The sequence below is a fragment of the Oncorhynchus gorbuscha genome, linkage group LG15 (assembly GCF_021184085.1).
Source record: "Oncorhynchus gorbuscha isolate QuinsamMale2020 ecotype Even-year linkage group LG15, OgorEven_v1.0, whole genome shotgun sequence".
Classification (NCBI taxonomy): domain Eukaryota; kingdom Metazoa; phylum Chordata; class Actinopteri; order Salmoniformes; family Salmonidae; genus Oncorhynchus; species Oncorhynchus gorbuscha.
Genome location: NC_060187.1, coordinates 1140081 through 1167820, shown reverse-complemented (window position 1 = coordinate 1167820; position 27740 = coordinate 1140081). Strand labels below are relative to the sequence as shown.

General features: G+C 46.4%; 1 protein-coding gene across 2 annotated transcripts; it reads left to right on the top strand.

Moving 5' to 3' along the window:
* The first annotated feature begins 14518 nt into the window (after positions 1–14518).
* LOC123996511 (magnesium transporter NIPA2-like) lies at positions 14519–27675 on the top strand. Of its 2 annotated transcripts, none has more exons than XM_046299905.1 (6): positions 14519–14652; positions 16794–17027; positions 20053–20109; positions 20241–20331; positions 22780–22940; positions 26800–27675. In XM_046299905.1, exons 1-6 carry the CDS (start codon positions 14520–14522, stop codon positions 27450–27452), a joined length of 1329 nt encoding a protein of 442 aa, XP_046155861.1. In that variant the 5' UTR covers position 14519; the 3' UTR covers positions 27453–27675. The 2 variants fall into 2 exon arrangements, with proteins under 2 accessions (XP_046155861.1, XP_046155862.1); XM_046299906.1 differs by having other exon boundaries at positions 14580–14742.
* The last annotated feature ends 65 nt before the right edge of the window (positions 27676–27740 follow it).

The following is a 27740-nucleotide window of genomic DNA, read 5'->3' as shown; positions in this document are numbered from 1 at the left end:
AACCAGGTAGGCTAGTTGAGAACAAGTTCTCATTTGCAACTGTGACCTGGCCAAGATAAAGCATAGCAGTGTGAACAGACAACACAGAGTTACACATGGAGTAAACAATTAACAAGTCAATAACACAATAGAAAAAAGACAGTCTATATACATTGTGTGCAAAAGGCATGAGGAGGTAGGAGAATAATTACAATTTTGCAGATTAACACTGGAGTGATAAATGATCAGATGGTCATGTACAGGTAGAGATATTGGTGTGCAAAAGAGCAGAAAAGTAAATAAATATAAACAGTATGGGGATGAGGTAGGTAAAATTGGGTGGGCTATTTACCGATAGACTATGTACAGCTGCAGCGATCGGTTAGCTGCTCAGATAGCAGATGTTTGAAGTTGGTGAGGGAGATAAAAGTCTCCGACTTCAGCGATTTTTGCAATTTGTTCCAGTCACAGGCAGCAGAGAACTGGAACGAAAGGTGGCCAAATGAGGTGTTGGCTTTAGGGATGATCAGTGAGATACACCTGCTGGAGCGCGTGCTACGGGTGGGTGTTGCCATCGTGACCAGTGAACTGAGATAAGGCGGAGCTTTACCTAGCATGGACTTGTACATGTAGGTAGGGGTAAAGTGACTATGCATAGATCATAAACTCCTGTTTTGTTTTACTACGGGGGTTACAGTGATATAATGTTCCCCTCAACGTATGACTGTTGACCACTGGATGTCCTGGGGGCCTCATATCTCCTTCAGCTGGATGTCCTGGGGGCCTCATATCTCCTTCAGCTGGATGTCCTGGGGGCCTCATATCTCCTTCAGCTGGATGTCCTGGGGGCCTCATCTCCTTCAGCTGGATGTCCTGGGGGCCTCATCTCCTTCAGCTGGATGTCCTGGGGGCCTCATATCTCCTTCAGATGGATGTCCTGGGGGCCTCATATCTCCTTCAGATGGATGTCCTGGGATCCTCATCTCCTTCAGCTGGATGTCCTGGGGGCCTCATATCTCCTTCAGCTGGATGTCCTGGGATCCTCATCTCCTTCAGCTGGATGTCCTGGGGGCCTCATATCTCCTTCAGCTGGATGTCCTGGGGGCCTCATCTCCTTCAGCTGGATGTCCTGGGGGCCTCATATCTCCTTCAGCTGGATGTCCTGGGGGCCTCATATCTCCTTCAGCTGGATGTCCTGGGGGCCTCATCTCCTTCAGCTGGATGTCCTGGGGGCCTCATATCTCATTCAGCTGGATGTCCTGGGGGCCTCATCTCCTTCAGCTGGATGTCCTGGGGCCTCATATCTCATTCAGCTGGATGTCCTGGGGGCCTCATATCTCCTTCAGCTGGATGTCCTGGGGGCCTCATATCTCCTTCAGCTGGATGTCCTGGGGGCCTCATCTCCTTCAGCTGGATGTCCTGGGGGCCTCATATCTCCTTCAGCTGGATGTCCTGGGGGCCTCATATCTCCTTCAGCTGGATGTCCTGGGGGCCTCATATCTCCTTCAGATGGATGTCCTGGGGGCCTCATATCTCCTTCAGCTGGATGTCCTGGGGGCCTCATATCTCCTTCAGATGGATGACCTGGGGGCCTCATATCTCCTTCAGATGGATGTCCTGGGGGCCTCATATCTCCTTCAGCTGGATGTCCTGGATGTCCTGGGGGCCTCATATCTCCTTCAGCTCTCCTTCAGCTGGATGTCCTGGGGGCCTCATCTCCTTCAGCTCTCCTTCAGCTTGATGTCCTGGGGGCCTCATCTCCTTCAGCTCTCCTTCAGCTGGATATCCTGGGAAAGCTGGGCTGTGTGATGTGTTGCTCTGGTTCTGTCGTGCTCATCACACTCTCCCCTAAATCAAAGAGCATCACCTCTAGTCTGGAGCTGGAGGAGAGGCTGGCTGGCTCAGGTGGGTGGGACCAGGACATGTCTATTACGTCTCAAATTGCACCCTATTCCCTATATAGTGCACTACTTTAGACCAGAGCCCTATTCCCTATATAGTGCACTACTTTAGACCAGAACACTATTCCCTATATAGTGCACTACTTTAGACCAGAACTCTATTCCCTATATAGTGCACTACTTTAGACCAGAACCCTATTCCCTATATAGTGCACTACTTTAGACCAGAACCCTATTCTCTATATAGTGCACTACTTTATATCCCTCCGATGTCAACAACTACAGACCAGTATCCCTTCTTTCTTTTCTCTCCAAAACTCTTGAACGTGCCGTCCTTGGCCAGCTCTCCCGCTATCTCTCTCTGAATGACCTTCTTGATCCAAATCAGTCAGGTTTCAAAACTAGTCATTCAACTGAGACTGCTCTTCTCTGTATCAAGGAAGGCGCTCCGCACTGCTAAAGCTAACTCTCTCTCCTCTGCTCTCATCCTTCTAGACCTATCGGCTGCCTTCGATACTGTGAACCATCAGATCCTCCTCTCCACCCTCTCCGAGTTGGGCATCTCCGGCGCGGCCCACGCTTGGATTGCGTCCTACCTGACAGGTCGCTCCTACCAGGTGGCGTGGCGAGAATCTGTCTCCTCACCACGCGCTCTCACCACTGGTGTCCCCCAGGGCTCTGTTCTAGGCCCTCTCCTATTCTCGCTATACACCAAGTCACTTGGCTCTGTCATAACCTCACATGGTCTCTCCTATCATTGCTATGCAGACGACACACAATTAATCTTCTCCTTTCCCCCTTCTGATGACCAGGTGGCGAATCGCATCTCTGCATGTCTGGCAGACATATCAGTGTGGATGACGGATCACCACCTCAAGCTGAACCTCAGCAAGACGGAGCCCGTTCCATGATCTCGCCATCACGGTTGACAACTCCATTGTGTCCTCCTCCCAGAGCGCTAAGAACCTTGGCGTGATCCTGGACAACACCCTGTCGTTCTCAACTAACATCAAGGCGGTGGCCCGTTCCTGTAGGTTCATGCTCTACAACATCCGCAGAGTACGACCCTGCCTCACACAGGAAGCGGCGCAGGTCCTAATCCAGGCACTTGTCATCTCCCGTCTGGATTACTGCAACTCGCTGTTGGCTGGGCTCCCTGCCTGTGCCATTAAACCCCTACAACTCATCCAGAACGCCGCAGCCCGTCTGATGTTCAACCTTCCCAATTTCTCTCACGTCACCCCGCTCCTCCGCTCTCTCCACTGGCTTCCAGTTGAAGCTCGCATCCGCTACAAGACCATGGTGCTTGCCTACGGAGCTGTGAGGTGAACGGCACCTCAGTACCTCCAGGCTCTGATCAGGCCCTACACCCAAACAAGGGCACTGCGTTCATCCACCTCTGGCCTGCTCGCCTCCCTACCACTGAGGAAGTACAGTTCCCGCTCAGCCCAGTCTAAACTGTTCGTTGCTCTGGCCCCCCAATGGTGGAACAAACTCCCTCACGACGCCAGGACAGCGGAGTCAATCACCACCTTCCAGAGACACCTGAAACCCCACCTCTTTAAGGAATACCTAGGATAGGATAAGTAATCCTTCTCACCCCCCCCCCTTTAACTACTATAGACCAGAGCCCTATTCTCTATATAGTGCACTACTATAGACCAGAACCCTATTCTCTATATAGTGGTACTACTATAGACCAGTCCTATTCTCTATATAGTGCACTACTATAGACCAGAGCCCTATTCCCTATATAGTGGTACTACTATAGACCAGAGCCCTATTCCCTATATAGTGGTACTACTGTAGACCAGAGGCCAATTCCCTATATAGTGCACTACTATAGACCAGAGCCCTATTCCCTATATAGTGCACTACTATAGACCAGAGCCCTATTCCCTATATAGTGGTACTACTATAGACCAGAGCCCTATTCCCTATATAGTGCACTACTATAGACCAGAGCCCTATTCTCTATATAGTGCACTACTATAGACCAGAGCCCTATTCCCTATATAGTGCACTACTATAGACTAGAGCCCTATTCCCTATATAGTACACTACTATAGACCAGAGGCCTATTCCCTATATAGTGCACTACTATAGACCAGAACCCTATTCCCTATATAGTACACTACTATAGACCAGAGGCCTATTCCCTATATAGTGCACTACTTTATACCAGTCCTATTCCCTATATAGTGCACTATTATAGACCCTATTCCCTATATAGTGCACTACTATAGACCAGAACCCTATTCCCTATATAGTACACTACTATAGACCAGAGGCCTATTCCCTATATAGTGCACTACTTTATACCAGTCCTATTCCCTATATAGTGCACTACTATAGACCCTATTCCCTATATAGTGCACTACTATAGACCCTATTCCCTATATACTGCACTACTATAGACCCTATTCCCTATATAGTGCACTACTATAGACCCTATTCCCTATATAGTGCACTACTATAGACCAGTCCTATTCCCTATATAGTGCACTACTATAGACCCTATTCCCTATATAGTGGTACTACTTTATACCAGTCCTATTCCCTATATAGTGCACTACTATAGACCCTATTCCCTATATAGTGGTACTACTTTATACCAGTCCTATTCCCTATATAGTGCACTACTATAGACCCTATTCCCTATATAGTGGTACTACTTTATACCAGTCCTATTCCCTATATAGTGCACTACTATAGACCCTATTCCCTATATAGTGCACTACTATAGACCAGTCCTATTCTCTATATAGTGCACTACTATAGACCCTATTCCCTATATAGTGGTACTACTTTATACCAGTCCTATTCCCTATATAGTGCACTACTATAGACCCTATTCCCTATATAGTGCACTACTATAGACCAGTCCTATTCTCTATATAGTGCACTACTATAGACCAGTCCTATTCCCTATATAGTGCACTACTATAGACCCTATTCCCTATATAGTGGTACTACTTTATACCAGTCCTATTCCCTATATAGTGCACTACTATAGACCCTATTCCCTATATAGTGCACTACTATAGACCAGTCCTATTCTCTATATAGTGCACTACTATAGACCAGTCCTATTCCCTATATTGTGCACTACTATAGACCCTATTCCCTATATAGTGGTACTACTTTATACCAGTCCTATTCCCTATATAGTGCACTACTATAGACCCTATTCCCTATATAGTGGTACTACTATAGACCAGTCCTATTCCCTATATAGTGGTACTACTATAGACCAGTCCTATTCCCTATATAGTGCACTACTACAGACCAGTCCTATTCCCTATATAGTGCACTACTATAGACCCTATTCCCTATATAGTGGTACTACTATAGACCAGTCCTATTCCCTATATAGTGGTACTACTATAGACCAGAGCCCTATTCCCTATATAGTGCACTACTACAGACCAGTCCTATTCCCTATATAGTGCACTACTATAGACCCTATTCCCTACATAGTGCACTACTTTATACCAGTCCTATTCCCTATATAGTGCACTACTATAGACCCTATTCCCTATATAGTGCACTACTATAGACCCTATTCCCTATATAGTGCACTACTATAGACCAGTCCTATTCTCTATATAGTGCACTACTATAGACCCTATTCCCTATATAGTGCACTACTATAGACCAGTCCTATTCCCTATATAGTGCACTACTATAGACCCTATTCCCTATATAGTGCACTACTATAGACCAGTCCTATTCCCTATATAGTGCACTACTATAGACCCTATTCCCTACATAGTGCACTACTATAGACCCTATTCCCTACATAGTGCACTACTTTAGATGACATTTATGCCACATACAGTGACTGCTCCTGACTTATATGGTCAGAAAGGTACATTTAACTATAGTTTTCACATTTTGATTTGTGCAACAGTATCAAATAGTTCATGTAATTGCCCTCCACAAGAATCCATGATGGTTGTTGGGGGAGGATGATGAGTACAGTGACGAGGTGAGTCCGTCTCTCCATGCAGTGTTTGTAACCTATGCCTCACTGTTTTAAAAAATGTGGCAGCATTTATTTATATAAAGGAAATCCATCTCAATTCTCCGCTTCCTCGTGTGTTTTTCAATGTGTGTTTTAAAAGACAGCATGTCATCAATCCAAATACCCAAATACTTAAAGCAGATTGGAGCCAAATGTGTTTGAAAAACTTTCAAGGTGAAACGGTCAATAGTTCAGAATATGGAAATGAAGAGGGGACTTTGTATTAGTGTTGTTCACTAAAATATTCATCTAGATAGTTTCCGCTAGAATGAGAGGAAGTGTTATTTCACAGGACCTATTTCTACGCGTGTGTGAAGAATCACCTTTCCACCAAAAAAAAGCAATAATCAACTAGATTAAACTGGATTAAACTAGATTAAACTAGATTAAAATAGAATAAACAAGATTAAACTAGATTAAACTGGATTAAACTAGATTAAACTAGATTAAAATAGAATAAACAAGATTAAACTAGATTAAACTGGATTAAGCTAGATTAAATTGGATTAAACTAGATTAAACTGGATTAAACTAGATTAAACTAGATTAAATTAGAATAAACTAGATTAAACTGGATTAAACTAGATTCAACTGGATTAAACGAGAATAAACTGCTGTCTGAATATCATCATTATTATTTGTATTTTTTTCTTGGCGGACGTCAGGGCGCATAATCAACATAATTTAAAATCTTTTGTCGACTACAAATTGACCGCACAAAGGCCAAACAGATGTAATATTTGGCTAAAACTTAATCATTTCAAACATTGCTTCCATTTTGTATATGATGACCTACTGTATATCCATAACTGCTTCTCCAATAGAAATCTCTGAGCACACTTGTACGCGACATCGACATTAGCTAGCATAGGTCATCATGGTAAAGTGACGTTTTCAATAAAATTCACTCGAGCGGGGTCTTCAACCTAGAGTGGGGTACGGAAGCCATCTTTATCAATTGAAAGGGTCGTTACTAGCTGCTATAGCCACAAATAAATAAACCCCGCCCATTTCTGCATTTCTAATCTTATTTTAACCCTAACCCCACTGCTGACTTTATGCCTAACCCTAATCTTAAATTCAGCCAAAAATACAAATTGTTTTTGCAAATTTTGGCTGTGGAATCTGACTTTCTGGCTGTGGAATCTAGCTTTGTGGTTTAAGCTAGTGGAAACCCATTGAAAGCAGTACAGCCAAGCAATAATGACACACTGTTAAAAAATATATATATATTTTAGCGTTGGTCAAAATGTTGTGAATGGTATATATTTATGTCATAGTCACCAGTCAAATCCATTAAACTCAAATGTTACTTCAACCAGTGAATGCTAGCAATGGCTAGCTATTCTACAGGTCTGTGTTAACACGCTAATAACAAACCCTGCACACACATTTTAAAAATATATATATATTTAAGGGTTTTGCAGTAGGTTGATAACGATTTCACCAAAGTATGTTGTATCAGACATTTCAAACAACATTCACAGGTAAATGAGAAAACATTCATGGTATTTAATTTAAGAGCATGACCAAGGCAACCTTGGGGTTAATTTGAATGGGAGCCAACGTCAGATTGAGAGATTTTGTTATGCAGGTGAATGAGGACCCAAAAGCGACTTGGCGAAAACAGAGTATTTAATCCAGTAAAGTACTTTACAAACAAAAGGCATAATACTACTCGTAATGATGAGAACAGACAGGAGACTTGATCAAGAACTGCAGGTTGCCTCGGGAAGGCACTTGAACGTAGCAGACTCAGACACCTGCTCACCACGCAGCATCTGAGGGAAACACGACACGACAGGGCAATACATAGACACAGCACGATGAACAATAGATAAGGATCCGACAGGACAGGAACGGAAAACAAGGGAAGAAATAGGGACTCTAATCAGGGGAAAAGATAAGGAACAGGTGTGGGAAGACTAAATGATGATTAGGGGAATAGGAACAGCTGGGAGCAGGAACGGAACGATAGAGAGAGGAGAGAGAGGGAGGGGGAGAGAGAGGGATAGAAAAAGGGAACGAACCTAATAAGACCAGCAGGGGGAAACGAACAGAAGGGAAAGCATAATGACAAGACAATCTAAGACAAAACATGACAGTTTTTTACATCCGTACGGCCCATGTGATTTATGTGAACATCAATCCGTGAGCTCATGTGCAGAAACATGTCATTGGGTCTAATATTTATGTCGTGCCTAACAAAAATAAAAACTTGTCCGTTTTACAAGGTTGTAGTAATGGCAGGTTCAGCAACTTAAGGCATTGTCTCCAATCAAGGTTTTGCCTTTAGAATTGAAAAAAATTAACAACTAAGAACCCATTTTTCACATTTCCCATTGACTTGCCAAACCAAACTCCGGCCTGGGGTGTAGTCATAACGCCTTACAACGAAAAACGTTTACCATTTTAAGAACCAAATGGAATGAAACGGGAAGGGACCTACCTGATTTTGTCCAATAGAAACTCTTGTTTTTGTTGCAAAACGTTTTCCGTTTGGAGTAAACCATTTCCTTTGTAAAACATTTTGCAACAGATTATACGTTTTCCAACAGAGTCGGCATAATGAATACACTCCGGTGTTGGAGATCATCAAAACTCACTGATCTACAAATAATATTGAGTAGTTATTGTGGAAGGACCACCAGAGGGCAGGCTGGGCTCACGGATAGTAGCCCAACAAGGCATGGGAGACAAGGTAACCAGAGGGCAGGCTGGGCTCACGGATAGTAGCCCAACAAGGCATGGGAGACAAGGTAACCAGAGGGCAGGCTGGGCTCACGGATAGTAGCCCAACAAGGCATGGGAGACAAGGTAACAAGAGGGCAGGCTGGGCTCACGGATAGTAGCCCAACAAGGCATGGGAGACAAGGTAACCAGAGGGCAGGCTGGGCTCACGGATAGTAGCCCAACAAGGCATGGGAGACAAGGTAACAAGAGGGCAGGCTGGGCTCACGGCTAGTAGCCCAACAAGGCATGGGAGACAAGGTAACCAGAGGGCAGGCTGGGCTCACGGATAGCAGCCCAACAAGGCATAGGAGACAAGGTATCAAGAGGGCAGGCTGGGCTCACGGATAGTAGCCCAACAAGGCATGGGAGACAAGGTAACCAGAGGGCAGGCTGGGCTCACCGATAGTAGCCCAACAAGGCATGGGAGACAAGGTAACAAGAGGGCAGGCTGGGCTCACGGCTAGTAGCCCAACAAGGCATGGGAGACAAGGTAACCAGAGGGCAGGCTGGGCTCACGGATAGCAGCCCAACAAGGCATGGGAGACAAGGTAACCAGAGGGCAGGCTGGGCTCACGGATAGCAGCCCAACAAGGCATGGGAGACAAGGTAACCAGAGGGCAGGCTGGGCTCACGGATAGTAGCCCAACAAGGCATGGGAGACAAAACTCCCTAGGAAGGCAAAAACCTAGGAAGAAACCTATAGAGGAACCAGGCTATGAGGGGTGGCCAGTCCTCTTCTGGCTGTGCCGGGTGGAGATTATAACAGAACATGGCCAAGATGTTCAAATGTTCATAAATGACCAGCATGGTCAAATAATAATAATCACAGGCAGAACAGTTGAAACTGGAGCAGCAGCACAGCCAGGTGGACTGGGGACAGCAAGGAGTCTTCATGCCAGATAGTCCTGGGGCATGGTCCTAGGGCTCAGGTCCTCCGAGAGAGAGAAAGAAAGAGAGAATTAGAGAAAGCACACTTAAATTCACACAGGACACCGGATAAGACAGGAAGTAATCCAGATAAAACAGACTGACCCTAGCCCCCCGACACATAAACTACTGCAGCATAAATACTGGAAGCTGAGATAAGAGAAGTACTCCAGATATAACAAACGGACCCTAGCCCCCCGACACAAACTACTGCAGCATAAATACTGGAGGCTGAGACTCCACACACAGAGACGCATACACAGCTCTCCCTTGCCCTCCATTTTGCAAATCTGACCATAATTATATCCTCATGATTCCTGCTTACAAGCAAAAACTAAAGCGGGAAGCACCTGTGACCCGGTCAATAAAAAAGTGGTCAGATGAAGCAGATGCTAAGCTACAGGACTGTTTTGGTAGCACAGACTGCAATATGTTCCGGGATTGAGGAGTACACCACATCAGTCACTGTCTTCATCAATAAGAATATCAATGACGTCATCCCCACAGTGACTGCAGATACTAAACTAAAGGACTGTTTTGGCAGCACAGACTGGAATATGTTCTGGGATTCTTCCAATGGCATTGAGGAGTACACCACATCAGTCACTGGCTTCATCAATAAGTGCATCGATGATGTCATCCTCACAGTGACCGCACGTACATACCTGATAGAGGAATTCTAAGTTCCTTTAATTTTAATTACCAAAACCAATTAGCACTCATTTCTAATTCATTTAATGAGTTGTAAGTTCATTAATTATGCATGAAGTAGATCGAGACCAGAACTCATACACAGATTTCCACAGGTTATAAACTTAAAATGACATCATCAGTTTCCCACGATAGCCCCATTGTTTTTTTGTTTAGGTCCGGAGATGCTTTCTACTCCCCTCATAAACCAGACATTACAACCTGTCTAAAAGATACAGATTTCTCTCACCAATGGAACAAAACCCAAACATTCTTATCTTGTCTGAAAAGCTTTTTCTCCCCCTTGACCTTCCCAAGAGGCACAGACAATCAAATTAGTTCTGCTTACATTTTTAGTAACAGCTTAACCAATAATAACCTTTACTTTTCATATCATAACATAATAGTATTAGAATATCAATAATGTATAAATAATTATTAATCTTAACTACGATTTCCTCTAACAATACCCCAACCAGAAGCCACGGATTACAGGCAACATCCACACTGAGCTAAAGGGTAGAACTGAGGCTTTAAAGGAACGGGACTCTAACCCGGAAGCTTATAAAAAATCCCGCTACGCCCTCCGACGAACCATCAAACAGGCAAAGCGTCAATACAGGACTAAGATGGAATCGTACTACACCGGCTCTGACACTCGTCAGATGTGGCAGGGCTTGCAAACTATTACAGACTTCAAGGGGAAGCACAGCCGAGAGCTTCCCAGTGACACGAGCCTACCGGATGAGCTAAACTACCTCTATGCTCGCTTCGAGGCAAATAACACTGAAACACGCATGAGAGCACCAGCTGTTCCGGATGACTGCGTGATCACGCTCTCCGCAGCCGATGTGAGTAAGAACTTTAAACAGGTCAACATTCACAAGGCCGCAGGGCCAGATGGATTACCAGGACATGTACTGTGAACAGGCGCTGACCAACTAGCAAGTGTCTTCACTGACATTTTCAATCTCTCCCTGTCTGAGTCTGTAATACCAACATGTTTAAGCAGACCTCCATAGTCCCTGTGCCCAAGAACACGAAGGTAACCTGCCTAAATGACTTCCGACCCGTAGCACTCACGTCTGTAGCCATGAAGTGCTTTGAAAGGCTGGTCATGGCTCACATCAAGACCATCATCCCAGAAACCCTAGACCCACTCCAATTTGCATACTCCCCAACAGATCCACAGATAATTCAATCTCCATTGCACTCCACACTGCCCTTTCCCACCTGGACAAAAGGAACAACGACAGTGGGGAGAACAAGTATTTGATACACTGCTGATTTTGCAGGTTTTCCTACTTACAAAGCACTTAGAGGTCTGTAATTTGTATCATAGTTACACTTCAACTGTGAGAGACGGAATCTAAAACAAAAATCCAGAAAATCACATTGTATGATTTTTAAGTAATGAATTAGGGGTATATAACAACACATCCGCCACGCTGATCCTCAACACAAGGGCCCCTCAGGGGTGCGTGCTCAGTCCCCTCCTCTACTCCCTGTTCACTCATGACTACATGGCCAGGCACAACTCCAACACCATCATTACGGTTTTCTGACGACACAACATTGGTAGGCCTGATCACCGACAACGACAAGACAGTCTATAGTTAGGTCAGAGACCCGGCCGTGTAGTGCCAGGACAACAACCTCTCCCTCAACGTGATCAAGACTAAGGAGATGATTGTGGACTACAGGAAAAGTAGGACCGAGCACACATTCTCATCGATGGGGCTGCAGTGGAGCAGGTTGAGAGCTTCAAGTTCCTTGGTGTCCACATCACCAACAAACTAACATAGTCCAAGCACACCAAGACAGCCGAAGATGGCTCGACAAAACCTATTCCCCCTCAGGAAACTGAAAAGATTTGGCATGGGTCCTCAGATCCTCAAAAGGTTCTACAGCTGCACCATCGAGAGCATGTTGGTTGCATCGCTGCCTGTTATGGCAACTGCTCGGCCCCCGACTGACTGCAAGGCACTACAGAGGGTAATGCAAACAGCCCAGTACATCACCAGGGCCAAGCTTCCTGCCATCCAGGACCTCTATACCAGTTGGTGCCAGAGGAGGGCCCTAAAAATTGTCAAAGACTCCAGCCACCCTGGTCATAGACTGTTCTCTCTGCTACCGCACAGCAAGTGTGCTAAGTCTAGGTTCAAGAGGCTTCTAAACAACTTCTACCCCCAAGCCATAAGACTTCTGAACATCTTGTCAAATGTTTTTCTATTTGCATTGCCCTCCATCCCTTCTTTATACTCTCTGCTGTCATCTATGCATAGTCACTTCAATAACTCTACCTACATGTACATATTACCTTAAATAACCGGTGCCCCCACACATTAACTCTGTATTGGTACCCCCCTGTATATAGTCTCGTTATTTCACTGCTGCTCTTTAATGACTTCTATTTCTTATCTGTATTTTTTGAAACGACATTGTTGGTTTGGGGCTCGTAAGTAATCATATCACTGTAAGGTCACCTGTTGTATTCAGCATTTCACTGTAAGGTCACCTGTTGTATTCAGCATTTCACTGTAAGGTCACCTGTTGTATTCAGCATTTCACTGTAAGGTCACCTGTTGTATTCAGCATTTCACTGTAAGGTCACCTGTTGTATTCAGCATTTCACTGTAAGGTCACCTGTTGTATTCAGCATTTCACTGTAAGGTCACCTGTTGTATTCAGCATTTCACTGTAAGGTCACCTGTTGTATTCAGCATTTCACTGTAAGGTCACCTGTTGTATTCAGCATTTCACTGTAAGGTCACCTGTTGTATTCAGCATTTCACTGTAAGGTCACCTGTTGTATTCAGCATTTCACTGTAAGGTCACCTGTTGTATTCAGCATTTCACTGTAAGGTCACCTGTTGTATTCAGCATTTCACTGTAAGATCACCTGTTGTATTCGGCGCATGTGACACATGGACTAGCTTAGTGATGCAATTTACTCTCGCGCCGGGATGGGACATTGTTTTTTGCACCAGGAACAGCTCTTACAGAGCTGCCCAAAATCACAGATAAGGACAAGGAAATCTGCCCACGCTTCACAGGATGGTGCCACCGACAGATGGAGAAGCCCCGCTCGATCCAGAGCCGGGACGGAAGATTGCAGGAGGACTTCAAAATCCAGGGGGGGTAGGAACAGCGGCCGCAGACACATCAGGCGCCAGGGGGCAAAGGTGCAGGAAGATCAGGCTCCAGGGGGCGAACAGGAAGATCAGGCTCCAGGGGGTGAACAGGAGGATCAGGCTCCAGGGGGGCGAACAGGAAGATCAGGCTCCAGGGGGGCGAACAGGAAGATCAGGCTCCAGGGGGGCGAACAGGAAGATCAGGCTCCAGGGGGGCGAACAGGAGGATCAGGCTCCAGGGGGGCGAACAGGAGGATCAGGCTCCAGGGGGGTGAACAGGAGGATCAGGCTCCAGGGGGGCGAACAACTATTTGTTGTTTCTATCCGTTCTTGGCCTCTCTTTGGGAGTTTGAACTGCTTTGCGGGAGGCCACTGTCTTCGGCTTCCACTTGTTACATGCAACCATCGTTGATAACCATGCTCCTCTTGCTGTGCTCCTTTGACTCCTCTGTCAAATGGGGGAGGAGAAGTAGGAGATGGCTCCCCTGGCAAAGAAACTCAAGGCAACACCGGCCGGTTGGATAATGACAAACGACAAGACGGAGATGCATCCAGCATGAGCAAACGTCGTCCAGCCACCGGTGTAGAAAAGGTAAACATTCCACTCTCCTTTTCCCCAGTTTCTAACGTAGGCTGGCAACCTACATATAACCCTTGAGCCTCCCGGTCGCGTCCATCTGCGACAAAGAGCGCGAACCCAGAGTCTCTGGTGGCACAGCTTGCGCTGCGATGCAGTGCCCTAGACCACTGCGCCACCCGGGAGACTTGGGCCTCTAAGCCTTAACGGCACGAGCACGGCAAGGACGACTGTCTCCAGGAAATATCCCGCCATCACAGGATCCTTCTGAGCCTATGTAGGGACCTGATTAAAACAGAAGAGCTGATTTAATTTCATTAGCATCTCGTTACTGTATGTTTTTTTTTTTGTACTTTTTTTTAAACACCGCATGTTTTTCCTTCTCCTTTTTGGATCCGTTTATCCACCTGTACAGTAGGTGGCGGAATGCACATATCATTGTTGCGAACGGCATTCTACCAAAGAAGAAGAACAGCAGCAGCTCTGGACGTCGTTAATCACGTTGTAATGTTATTTTGAAAGGAACGTCCCCACGTCGTGACGGATAAGTAATGCGTCAGAGCGTACCGGAACTGCCTTTGGTAGCTGGTGCTTTGGAAACCGCATCGGTATCAATCGTCCCATCACTAGTAACGAGCCGTGTGGTTGCGTCAACCTTGCTGTCAAGTTGGGTCGTAACAAAATGTGAGGAGATCAAGCTAACGATGTGATTAATATATAGTTAGCAAATTACCAACGTCTTATTGGTCAAACAAGGGATCTTTTTTTTGCCAGGTATTTCGTATGGAAACATACCGAGGATATTAATGTTTACGATAGCATGCCAGTCAGCTAGCTTGCTAACGTTTAGTTATTTGGGCACGTTTACAAATAATGTCAGTTTACTAAACTAGCTCAGTAGCTGGTACAGTTGTCAACGGATTAGCCTTATGCTAACAATCTAGCTAATATCGTTCTGAGGTAGACAAGAAGGATTAAGCTTTAGCTCAATAAAATGATAAGTTAGATATGTTAACGTTAGTTAGTTAATGAGTTACGAGTCACATTTTTGTCACTAGCGAAATGCTTGTGCTTCTAGTTCCGACAATGCAGCAATAACCAACGAGTAATCTAGCCTAACAATTCCACAACAACTACCACCTTATACACACAAGTGTAAAGGAATGAATAAGAATATGTACATAAAGATATATGAATGAGTGATGGCCGTGCGGCATTGGCAAGATGCAGTAGATGGTATAGAATACAAATATCATATTGGGAGGCAGGTAGCCTAGTGGTTAGAGAGTTGGACCGGGAGGCAGGTAGCCTAGTGGTTAGAGAGTTGTTCATAAATGACCAGCATGGAGGCAGGTAGCCTCAGTGGTTAGAGAGTTGGACTGGGAGGCAGGTAGCCTAGTGGTTAGAGAGTTGGACCGGGAGGCAGGTAGCCTAGTGGTTAGAGAGTTGGACCGGGAGGCAGGTAGCCTAGTGGTTAGAGAGTTGGACCGGGAGGCAGGTAGCCTAGTGGTTAGAGAGTTGGACCGGGAGGCAGGTAGCCTAGTGGTTAGAGAGTTGGACCGGGAGGCAGGTAGCCTAGTGGTTAGAGAGTTGGACCGGGAGGCAGGTAGCCTAGTGGTTAGAGAGTTGGACCGGGAGGCAGGTAGCCTAGTGGTTAGAGAGTTGGACCGGGAGGCAGGTAGCCTAGTGGTTAGGACCGGGAGAGAGTTGGACCGGGAGGCAGGTAGCCTAGTGGTTAGAGAGTTGGACCGGGAGGCAGGTAGCCTAGTGGTTAGAGAGTTGGACTGGGAGGCAGGTAGCCTAGTGGTTAGAGAGTTGGACCGGGAGGCAGGTAGCCTAGTGGTTAGTGAGTTGGGGAGTGGGGGCAGGTAGCCTAGTGGTTAGAGAGTTGGACCGGGAGGCAGGTAGCCTAGTGGTTAGAGAGTTGGACCGGGAGGCAGGTAGCCTAGTGGTTAGAGAGTTGGACCGGGAGGCAGGTAGCCTAGTGGTTAGAGAGTTGGACCGGGAGGCAGGTAGCCTAGTGGTTAGAGAGTTGGACCGGGAGGCAGGTAGCCTAGTGGTTAGAGAGTTGGACCGGGAGGCAGGTAGCCTAGTGGTTAGAGAGTTGGACCGGGAGGCAGGTAGCCTAGTGGTCAGAGAGTTGGACCGGGAGGCAGGTAGCCTAGTGGTCAGAGAGTTGGACCGGGAGGCAGGTAGCCTAGTGGTTAGAGAGTTGGACCGGGAGGCAGGTAGCCTAGTGGTTAGAGAGTTGGACCGGGAGGCAGGTAGCCTAGTGGTTAGAGAGTTGGACCGGGAGGCAGGTAGCCTAGTGGTTAGAGAGTTGGACTAGTGGGGAGGCAGGTAGCCTAGTGGTTAGAGAGTTGGACCGGGAGGCAGGTAGCCTAGTGGTTAGAGAGTTGGACCGGGAGGCAGGTAGCCTAGTGGTTAGAGAGTAGGACCGGGAGGCAGGTAGCCTAGTGGTTAGAGAGTTGGACCGGGAGGCAGGAAGCCTAGTGGTTAGAGAGTTGGACTGGGAGGCAGGAAGCCTAGTGGTTAGAGAGTTGGACCGGGAGGCAGGTAGCCTTGTGGTTAGAGAGTTGGACCGGGAGGCAGGTAGCCTAGTGGTTAGAGAGTTGGACCGGGAGGCAGGAAGCCTAGTGGTTAAAGAGTTGGACTGGGAGGCAGGAAGCCTAGTGGTTAGAGAGTTGGACCGGGAGGCAGGTAGCCTTGTGGTTAGAGAGTTGGACCGGGAGGCAGGTAGCCTAGTGGTTAGAGAGTTGGACTGGGAGGAGGTATATTGAGTTCCTAGGTACATTGATGTGGGAGTCTTGTTTTGCTTACTAAAGGTACTTGGGTTGGTGACAAGTGTCCAGCTGGTCAGGAACTGCTGTGTGTGGTGGTCAATGTAACAGACAGTACGAACAACTCATCCAGCATCGCCATGGGCCAGGACAGAGGGAAGTATGATTTCTACATCGGTCTGGGACTAGCCATCAGCTCCAGCCTCTTCATAGGAGGAAGCTTCCTCCTCAAGAAGAAAGGACTACTCCGCCTGGCCAGGAAGGGACAGTGCAGAGCAGGTAGTGTTTTTGTGTTCAGTCTAGGAAAGTTGACCATTAAATCAGTGAAATGGTTCAAATACATTAATTTGCATAATTTAGTTGAATTAAATTGCTGCGTGTGTGTTCTCGATAGTCATGTATCTCACATATGACGCGCACAGCATGCAGAGCCTCGTGTGATGAGCGGAATAGCCTATCACCTGTCAGACAATGCGAGAGCAGCTCACATGTTGTGTTCAGTATAATATGTCTTCTGGACAATGAAAGAAAGATGATATGACAACCAATAGAACAGGAGAGAGATTCTGGTGAAGGGCATGAGGAAATCGTTATGAAATAACTGCCTCCACATTGCTATGGCTACTTTTGAAGGAAATGTATTTACATTGGCTGATATTTACATAAATGAATAAAAAGTATTATTTTGCAATGGGGTTGTTTTTTGTCCCGGTCAATTTGGGCGGCAACACTTATCTGCTTTTATCCTTTATAATCGGCCAGAAGCGGCAATTACCGGCTACCGGAAACCCTGTACAGTACGCACTGTAGACGTACTGTAACATGTAGCTCTGTGGCACTGAGATATACTGTAGCTCTGTGGCACTGTAGACGCACTGTAGACATACTATAACATGTAGCTCTGTGGCACTGAGATATACTGTAGCTCTGTGGCACTGTAGCTCTGTGGCACTGTAGACGCACTGTAGACTCACTGTAGACGCACTGTAGACGCACTGTAGCTCTGTAGCACTTAGATATACAGTACGCACTGTAGCTCTGTGGCACTTAGACATACAGTACGCACTGTAGCTCTATGGCACTTAGACATACTGTAACATGTAGCTCTGTATGGCACTGAGACATACTGTAACATGTGGCACTGAGACATACTGTAACATGTAGCTCTGTATGGCACTGAGACATACTGTAACATGTAGCTCTGTATGGCACTGAGACATACTGTAACATGTAGCTCTGTATGGCACTGAGACATACTGTAACATGTAGCTCTGTGGCACTGAGACATACTGTAACATGTAGCTCTGTGGCACTGAGACATACTGTAACATGTAGCTCTGTATGGCACTGAGACATACTGTAACATGTAGCTCTATGGCACTTAGACATACTGTAACATGTAGCTCTGTGGCACTTAGATATACTGTAACATGTAGTTCTGTATGGCACTGAGACATACTGTAACATGTAGCTCTGTATGGCACTGAGATATACTGTAACATGTAGCTCTGTGGCACTTAGACATACTGTAACATGTAGCTCTGTATGGCACTGAGATATACTGTAACATGTAGCTCTGTGGCACTGAGACATACTGTAACATGTAGCTCTGTATGGCACTGAGATATACTGTAGTTCTGTATGGCACTGAGACATACTGTAACATGTAGCTCCGTATGGCACTGAGATATACTGTAACATGTAGCTCTGTATGGCACTGAGATATACTGTAACATGTAGTTCTGTATGGCACTGAGATATACTGTAACATGTAGCTCTGTGGCACTTAGACATACTGTAACATGTAGCTCTATATGGCACTGAGATATACTGTAACATGTAGCTCTGTATGGCACTGAGACATACTGTAACATGTAGCTCTGTATGGCACTGAGATATACTGTAGTTCTGTATGGCACTGAGACATACTGTAACATGTAGCTCCGTATGGCACTGAGATATACTGTAACATGTAGCTCTGTGGCACTGAGATATACTGTAACATGTAGCTCTGTATGGCACTGAGATATACTGTAACATGTAGCTCTGTATGGCACTGAGATATACTGTAACATGTAGCTCTGTATGGCACTGAGATATACTGTAGCATGTAGCTCTGTATGGCACTGAGACATACTGTAGCATGTAGCTCAGGTGTGGGGGGGTAACTGGGTGTGATCTGAATTGTTGACAACCTGTCTTGTCTTGCGAGTCCAGCTTAGAATGTGGAAGCAACTGACTGGTACAAACATGCAGAAGGCCGAGTTGACACTTGATCACTACCTTCTATATAAACACCCAAATGGTACCCTATTCCCTATGTAGTGCACTACTTTAGACCAGAGCCCTATGGTACCCTATTCCCTATGTAGTGCACTACTTTAGACCAGAGCCCTATGGTACCCTATTCCCTATGTAGTGCACTACTTTAGACCAGAGCCCTATGGTACCCTATTCCCTATGTAGTGCACTACTTTAGACCAGAGCCCTATGGTACCCTATTCCCTATGTAGTGCACTACTTTAGACCAGAGCCCTATGGTACCCTATTCCCTATGTAGAGCCCTATGGTACCCTATTCCCTATGTAGTGCACTACTTTAGACCAGGGCTCTATGGTACCCTATGTAGTGCACTACTTTAGACCAGGGCTCTATGGTACCCTATTCCCTATGTAGAGCACTACTTTAGACCAGGGCTCATAGGAAGTAGTGCCCTTTGGGACACAGACCAGATAAAGATGCAGCTCGTGTCATACAGGGTCAAAGTTCACTGTTGCCAAACTTTCAGCGTGACGACATCAGAACATGTAACCCTGGTAGTTACCATAACACCTGATATGGTGTAACCCTGGTAGTTACCATAACACCTGATGTGGTGTAACCCTGGTAGTTACCATAACACCCTAGAGCTTGACAGTCCACTGATGTGGTGTAACCCTGGTAGTTACCATAACACCTGATGTGGTGTAACCCTGGTAGTTACCATAACACCCTAGAGCTTGATAGTCCACTGATATGGTGTAACCCTGGTAGTTACCATAACACCTGATGTGGTGTAACCCTGGTAGTTACCATAACACCTGATGTGGTGTAACCCTGGTAGTTACCATAACACCTGATGTGGTGTAACCCTGGTAGTTACCATAACACCCTAGAGCTTGACAGTCCACTGATGTGGTGTAGCCCTGGTAGTTACCACAACACCCTAGAGCTTGATAGTCCACTGATATGGTGGCACTCCAGTGCATGTTATTATTGAACACACATTTGAATAGTAATATAGTCCTGTTGTTTCTCTGTTTAGGCCAGGGCGGACATGCATATCTTAAAGAATGGCTCTGGTGGGCTGGCTTATTATCAAGTAAGTGAACATTTCTACACTAAGATGACCTGTTTCAGTTCAGTTTCCATCTTGTTTTCTGTGGTTTTGTTTTACTAGATGTATTTCTGTTCACCTTCGTATGTGGGGTTGATATATCTGTGTTTTCACAGTGGCAGCTGGAGAAGGGGCGAACTTTGCAGCGTATGCCTTCGCTCCTGCTACTCTCGTCACCCCACTGGGGGCCCTCAGTGTGCTGGTCAGGTAGGTCACCCCTCTGGGGGCCCTCAATGTGCTGGTCAGGTAGGTCTGAACTACATCTGAACTACAGACAGAAGGCAGATCATTAATGTACAGGCTGAACTTCAGACCCAGTACAGACAGAAGGTAGATCATTAATGTACAGGGTAAACAGGAGGGGCCCCAGTATTGACCCTTGGGGCATGCCCACATTATAGCTAAGAGTGGGCGACAGCTCATTGATCTGACACACTGGGTTCTGCCTCCAAGGTATGATTTCATACATCTCAAGGCATTGGGTGAAAGGTATGGACAGGCAGAGGTGATGAAGATGGTGCTGACAGACAGCTCTGCTCCTAAGCAACTTAGTTTGTGTTATTTCAGAACGTACATACAGCTGGATATCAGAGTGGCGGTAACTCACCAGCATTACCACCAGAAATACCACTTTCAAGAGTTGGATCCTTTGTTCGTACCCCCCCAAGGAAATGTAACTTATCCCAGAGGCTGCTCCAAGATGCCGCCGGCGGAGAAGAGGTATTGGGAGAGAGAACCCGGAGTGGACTTCTAGTCTGACTCTGGAGGCGTGCACACCATCCACCTCTTCTGAGTCTAATGTTGAGCCTTTGAACAATAAAGTAGACAAGCTCAGGGCGAGGATCTTCTTCCAGAGAGACATCAGGGACTGCAACATACTTTGTTTCACAATATCATGGCTCTCTCTGGATATACTGTCCTCGCTAAATGACTTAAATGTAAATGTTAAATGTCCATACAGCCAGCTTGATTCTCAGTTTATCAAGCAGACAGGAATATAGAACTGTCCGGGAAGAAGAAAGGCGGTGGTGTATGTTTCATGATTAACTACTGTGATAACGTACAGGAACTCAAGTCCTTTTGTTCACCTGACCTAGAATACCTCATAATCAAATGCCGATCGTATTACCTCCCGAGAGTATTCTCTTCAGTCATCACAGCCGTGCATATATCCCCTCAAGCCGATACCACAATGGCTCTCAAAACTTGGCTGGAGTGTTTACAGACATATAACATTTCTCCCTGTCCCCACATGCTTCAAGATGTCATAAGGTGAATGCACCAATTTGTAAGTCGCTCTGGATAAGAGCGTCTGCTAAATGACTTAAATGTAATGTAAATGTCAAGATGGCCACCATTGTTCCTGTCCACAAGAAAGAAAAGGTAACTGAACTAAATGACTACGCCACCCCAATAGATCCACAGATGATGCACTGCCCTGTCCCATCTGGACAAGAGGAATACCTCTGTAAGAATGCGTTCATTGACTCCAGCTCAGCATTCAACACCATAGTTCCCTCCAAGCTCATCATTAGGTCTGGGCCTTTTGGGTCTCAACCCTGAGCAACTGCAGCCACCACCTGCTTGACAATATGAAGAGTGGTACTCAGTGGTGTGTTGTGTTGGATTTTCCCCCAAACATAATGCTTTTTGTATTCAGGACATAAAGTTAATTTCTTTGCCACATGTTTTTGCAGTATTACTTTAGTGCCTTATTGCAAACAGGAAGCATGTTTTATTCTGTTCAGGCTTCCTTTTCACTCTGTCAATTAGGTTAGTATTGTGGAGTAACTACAAGGTCCTGAGCAACAGGCAGTTAGATTTGGGTATGTCATTTTAGGTGAAAATTGAGCACAGTGAGTCCATGCAACTTCTGTGCCTTTTCCCTCCTGAACTTATTGAGGCTTGCTCTAACAAAGGGGCTGCATATGAATTGACTCATGACATTTCAGCCTTTCATTTTGTAATTTGTAAACATTTCTAAAAACATCATTCCACATTGTATCCATTTTACACCGAACCAAAATATAAACGCAACATGTGAAGTGTTGGTCCCATGTTTCATGAGCTGAAATAAAAGATCCCAGGAATGTTCCATAAGTACAAAAAGCTGATTTCACTCAAATGTTGTGCACATCCCTGTTAGTGAACATTTCTCCTTTGCCCAGATAATCCATCCACCTGACAGGTGTGGAAAATGAAGAAGCTGATTAAACAGTATGATCATTACACAGGTGCACCTTGTGCTGGGGACAATAAAAGGCCACTCTACAATGTGCAGTTTTACATGTCTCAAGATTTGAGGGAGCGTGCAATTGTCATGTTGACTGCAGGAATATTTGCCAGAGAATTCCTCCCATCAGCCCAACTCCAGTACCTCCAACAGCCCATCAGCCCAACTCCAGTACGCCCAACAGCCCAACTCCAGTACCTCCAACAGCACACGTTATTGTAACCCCGGGCAAACTTGATTCAACTCGAGGGTTTTATGATTAGTTGACAAGTTGAATCAGGTGTGCACGTCAGTTAGGCCGGTTGGACCATATGGTATAACAGTGATGTAAAGGTGTGTGTGTTGTTGCAGAGCTGTGTGTCCATGATGTGTGTGTGTGTTGTTGCAGTGTGGTCCATGATGTAAAGGTGTGTGTGTTGCAGTGCGGTGCTGTCCTCGTACTTCCTGACCGAGCGTCTGAACCTGCACGGGAAGCTGGGCTGTCTGCTCAGTATCTTGGGCTCTACTACCATGGTGATCCACGCCCCTCAGGAGGAAGAGATCAACAGTCTGGACCACATGGCTCGGAAACTGGTCCAGCCAGGTCAGTACCAGACAGGAGAGGGAAACTGGTCCCGCCAGGTCAGTACCAGACAGGAGAGGGAAACTGGTCCCGCCAGGTCAGTACCAGACAGGAGAGGGAAACTGGTCCACCCAGGTCGGTACCAGACAGACAGGAGAGGGAAACTGGTCCACCCAGGTCGGTACCAGACAGACAGGAGAGGGAAACTGGTCCACCCAGGTCGGTACCAGACAGACAGGAGAGGGAAACTGGTCCACCCAGGTCGGTACCAGACAGACAGGAGAGGGAAACTGGTCCAGCCAGGTCGGTACCAGACAGGAGAGGGAAACTGGTCCAGCCAGGTCGGTACCAGACAGGAGAGGGAAACTGGGCCACCCAGGTCGGTACCAGACAGGAGAGGGAAACTGGGCCACCCAGGTCGGTACCAGACAGGAGAGGGAAACTGGTCCAGCCAGGTCAGTACCAGACAGGAGAGGGAAACTGGTCCACCCAGGTCAGTACCAGACAGGAGAGGGAAACTGGTCCAGCCGGGTCGGTACCAGACAGGAGAGGGAAACTGGTCCAGCCAGGTCGGTACCAGACAGGATAGGGAAACTGGGCCACCCAGGTCGGTACCAGACAGGAGAGGAAAACTGGTCCACCCAGGTCGGTACCAGACAGGAGAGGGAAACTGGTCCACCCAGGTCAGTACCAGACAGGAGAGGGAAACTGGTCCACCCAGGTCGGTACCAGACAGGAGAGAGAAACTGGTCCACCCAGGTCAGTACCAGACAGACAGGAGAGGGAAACTGGTCCTGCCAGGGTCAGTACCAGACAGACAGGAGAGGGAAACTGGTCCTCCCAGGTCAGTACCAGACAGGAGAGAGAAACTGGTCCACCCAGGTCAGTACCAGACAGACAGGAGAGGGAAACTGGTCCAGCCAGGTCGGTACCAGACAGACAGGAGAGGGAAACTGGTCCAGCCAGGTCGGTACCAGACAGACAGGAGAGGGAAACCGGGCCACCCAGGTCGGTACCAGACAGGAGAGGGAAACTGGTTCAGCCAGGTCGGTACCAGACAGACAGGAGAGGGAAACTGGGCCACCCAGGTCGGTACCAGACAGACAAGAGAGGGAAACTGGTCCAGCCAGGTCGGTACCAGACAGACAGGAGAGGGAAACCGGGCCACCCAGGTCGGTACCAGATAGGAGAGGGAAACTGGTTCAGCCAGGTCGGTACCAGACAGGAGAGGGAAACTGGGACACTCAGGTCGGTACCAGACAGGAGAGGGAAACTGGTCCACCCAGGTCGGTACCAGACAGGAGAGGGAAACTGGTCCAGCCAGGTCGGTACCAGACAGGAGAGGGAAACTGGTCCAGCCAGGTCGGTACCAGACAGGAGAGGGAAACTGGTCCACCCAGGTCGGTACCAGACAGACAGGAGAGGGAAACTGGTCCACCCAGGTCGGTACCAGACAGGAGAGGGAAACTGGTCCAGCCAGGTCAGTACCAGACAGACAGGAGAGGGACACTGGTCCAGCCAGGTCGGTACCAGACAGGAGAGGGAAACTGGTCCACCCAGGTCAGTACCAGACAGACAGGAGAGGGACACTGGTCCAGCCAGGTCGGTACCAGACAGGAGAGGGAAACTGGTCCAGCCAGGTCGGTACCAGACAGGAGGAGATCATTTGGGATAGAGAACAACGTTCTTGGTTTAACTTTTGTAATGGGAGTAATTATTTTCCTGTATTTGAGTGACTTATGGATTGATATATAATAAACATGGTGAGTGATATATAATACACATGGTGAGTGATATATAATACACATGGTGAGTGATATATAATACACATGGTGAGTGATATATAATACACATGGTGAGTGATATATAATACACATGGTGAGTGATATATAATACACATGGTGAGTGATATATAATACACATGGTGAGTGATATATAATACACATGGTGAGTGATATATAATACACATGGTGAGTGATATATAATACACATGGTGAGTGATATATAATACACATGGTGAGTGATATATAATACACATGGTGAGTGATATATAATACACATAGTGAGTGATATATAATACACATGGTGAGTGATATATAATACACATGGTGAGTGATATATAATACACATGGTGAGTGATATATAATACACATGGTGAGTGATATATAATACACATGGTGAGTGATATATAAAACACGTGGTTGTGTGGAGGTGCAGACTGATTCATTCCCGTAGGAAGGGAAATAGGAGTTGACCATGTATGTTTAAGTACCATATTTATACGGCTGTTAGTCTATAATGATCTGTTTTAGGTTCCTACTGTCTGTCCTGTTTATCACTGTTGGATTCTGGGTTCAACTTGGAACATTGCTGTCCTAGAGACTGGTTTTTACACCAGAGGATTCTGGGTTAAAATTGGAACATTACTGTCCTAGAGACTGGTTTTTACACCAGAAGGTAATGGTTATCGGTAGGAGCCAGATGGCGGTGGAATGTGCTGGATGGATGGGAGGAAGTCACAGGATTGCTAGAGGGGACATCTGTGGATTAGGCAAATGAGGGGTTGAGGTCAGATCCCCTTCAGGGAGAAATGATGGTTCATCACTTCCTCTTCCTGTGGAACCATAAGATGTAAGGATAGGAGAGGAGGAGTATATACATACTAGTTGTGGTGGGAAGAATTCAACTTCCATAGTGTCCGTTTAGATATTTACTCTGAATTAGAACAGACTGTTGAATGTTGTGGTTAAAGTTTGTCTTCAGACACGATTCTGTAGCAGTGGATATTGTGACTTCCTACAAAACTGGTGTTTACAGAACATTTGGTATTGTCTGATTAGGTTATAGAGGGCTTGGCTGGTGTTTACAGAACATTTGGTATTGTCTGATTAGGATATAGAGGGCTTGGCTGGTGTTTCCAGAACATTTGGTATTGTCTGATTAGGATATAGAGGGCTTGGCTGGTGTTTACAGAACATTTGGTATTGTCTGATTAGGATATAGAGGGCTTGGCTGGTGTTTCCAGAACATTTGGTATTGTCTGATTAGGATATAGAGGGCTTGGCTGGTGTTTCCAGAACATTTGGTATTGTCTGATTAGGATATAGAGGGCTTGGCTGGTGTTTACAGAACATTTGGTATTGTCTGATTAGGATATAGAGGGCTTGGCTGGTGTTTACAGAACATTTGGTATTGTCTGATTAGGATATAGAGGGCTTGGCTGGTGTTTACAGAACATTTGGTATTGTCTGATTAGGATATAGAGGGCTTGGCTGGTGTTTACAGAACATTTGGTATTGTCTGATTAGGATATAGAGGGTGTGGCTGGTGTTTCCAGAACATTTGGTATTGTCTGATTAGGATATAGAGGGTGTGGCTGGTGTTTACAGAACATTTGGTATTGTCTGATTAGGATATAGAGGGCTTGGCTGGTGTTTACAGAACATTTGGTATTGTCTGATTAGGATATAGAGGGCTTGGCTGGTGTTCCCAGAACATTTGGTATTGTCTGATTAGGATATAGAGGGCTTGGCTGGTGTTTACAGAACATTTGGTATTGTCTGATTAGGATATAGAGGGCTTGGCTGGTGTTTACAGAACATTTGGTGCTGTCTGATTTAATATATATAAGAATGTTACATTTTCTATGCTGGATGTTGCAACTTGATTTATGATCGACTTTATCCCGGACTGCTCTTTTAATCCCCCTTTACAAGTGGTCTTTTGTAGGTCAGTTGGTAGAGCACGGTGCTTGTCATGCCAGGGTAGTAGGTTTGATTCCTGGGACCACTCATTTGTAAAAGTGTATGCACATGATTAAGTCGCTTTGGATGAAAGCATCTCCTTCGTTATGTTTCTAATGATCCTTCCTCTTCCTCAGGTTTCCTGGTGTTTGCCACCTTCGTCATCATCGTAGCGCTTATCTTCATCTTGGTGGTGGGCCCTCGGCACGGCCAGACCAACATCATGGTGTATATTACCATCTGCTCTGTGATAGGAGCTCTGTCGGTGTCGTGTGTGAAGGGGTTGGGCATCGCCATCAAAGAGGCCATAGCGGGGAGGTCCGTGGTGGGGAACCCTTTAGCCTGGGTCTTACTGCTCGGGCTGGTGGCCTGCGTCTCCACTCAGATCAACTACCTGAACAAGGCTCTGGATATCTTCAACACCTCCCTGGTCACACCCATCTACTACGTGTTCTTCACCACCTCAGTCCTCTCCTGCTCTGCCATCCTCTTCAAGGAGTGGGAGCACATGGCTACTGCTGATGTTATCGGGACTCTGAGTGGGTTCCTGACCATTATAGTTGGTATCTTTCTGCTCCATGCCTTTAAGGACCTTAGTGTGAGCCTGTCCACGCTGGCGGTGTCCATCAGGAAGGACGAGAGGCCCGGGCCGGCAGCTAACGGAGTGGCAACACACGGCAGCTACGAACTGCTGCGCAATGACTCCACAGACATGAACCTGGAGGAGAGGGAGGTGGGCCTGCCATTTGACAGCCTGTCCAGGAGGAATGGTGATATGACAGCCTCTTAGGGGAACTAGCTGGCGGTCTGGTGTAGTTCTACTGACTAGGACCATGACATTGGTGTGAATGTTTGGAGACACTTGACTCTAGGAAAGAACAGAAACCCTGTGACATGGATGGACCAACTGATTGTATTTCCCTGGATATCTTGACTACGTGGACGGAGCTCCATAGAGCGGTCAATGTTTAACCAGCCACTGAGTGTCTACAAATTAAAATATCCTTATTCAACCCCTGTGGAGATCCCACGTCTTTGTCTGGTCAATATGACACTTGAAAATCACCATTAACCTGTT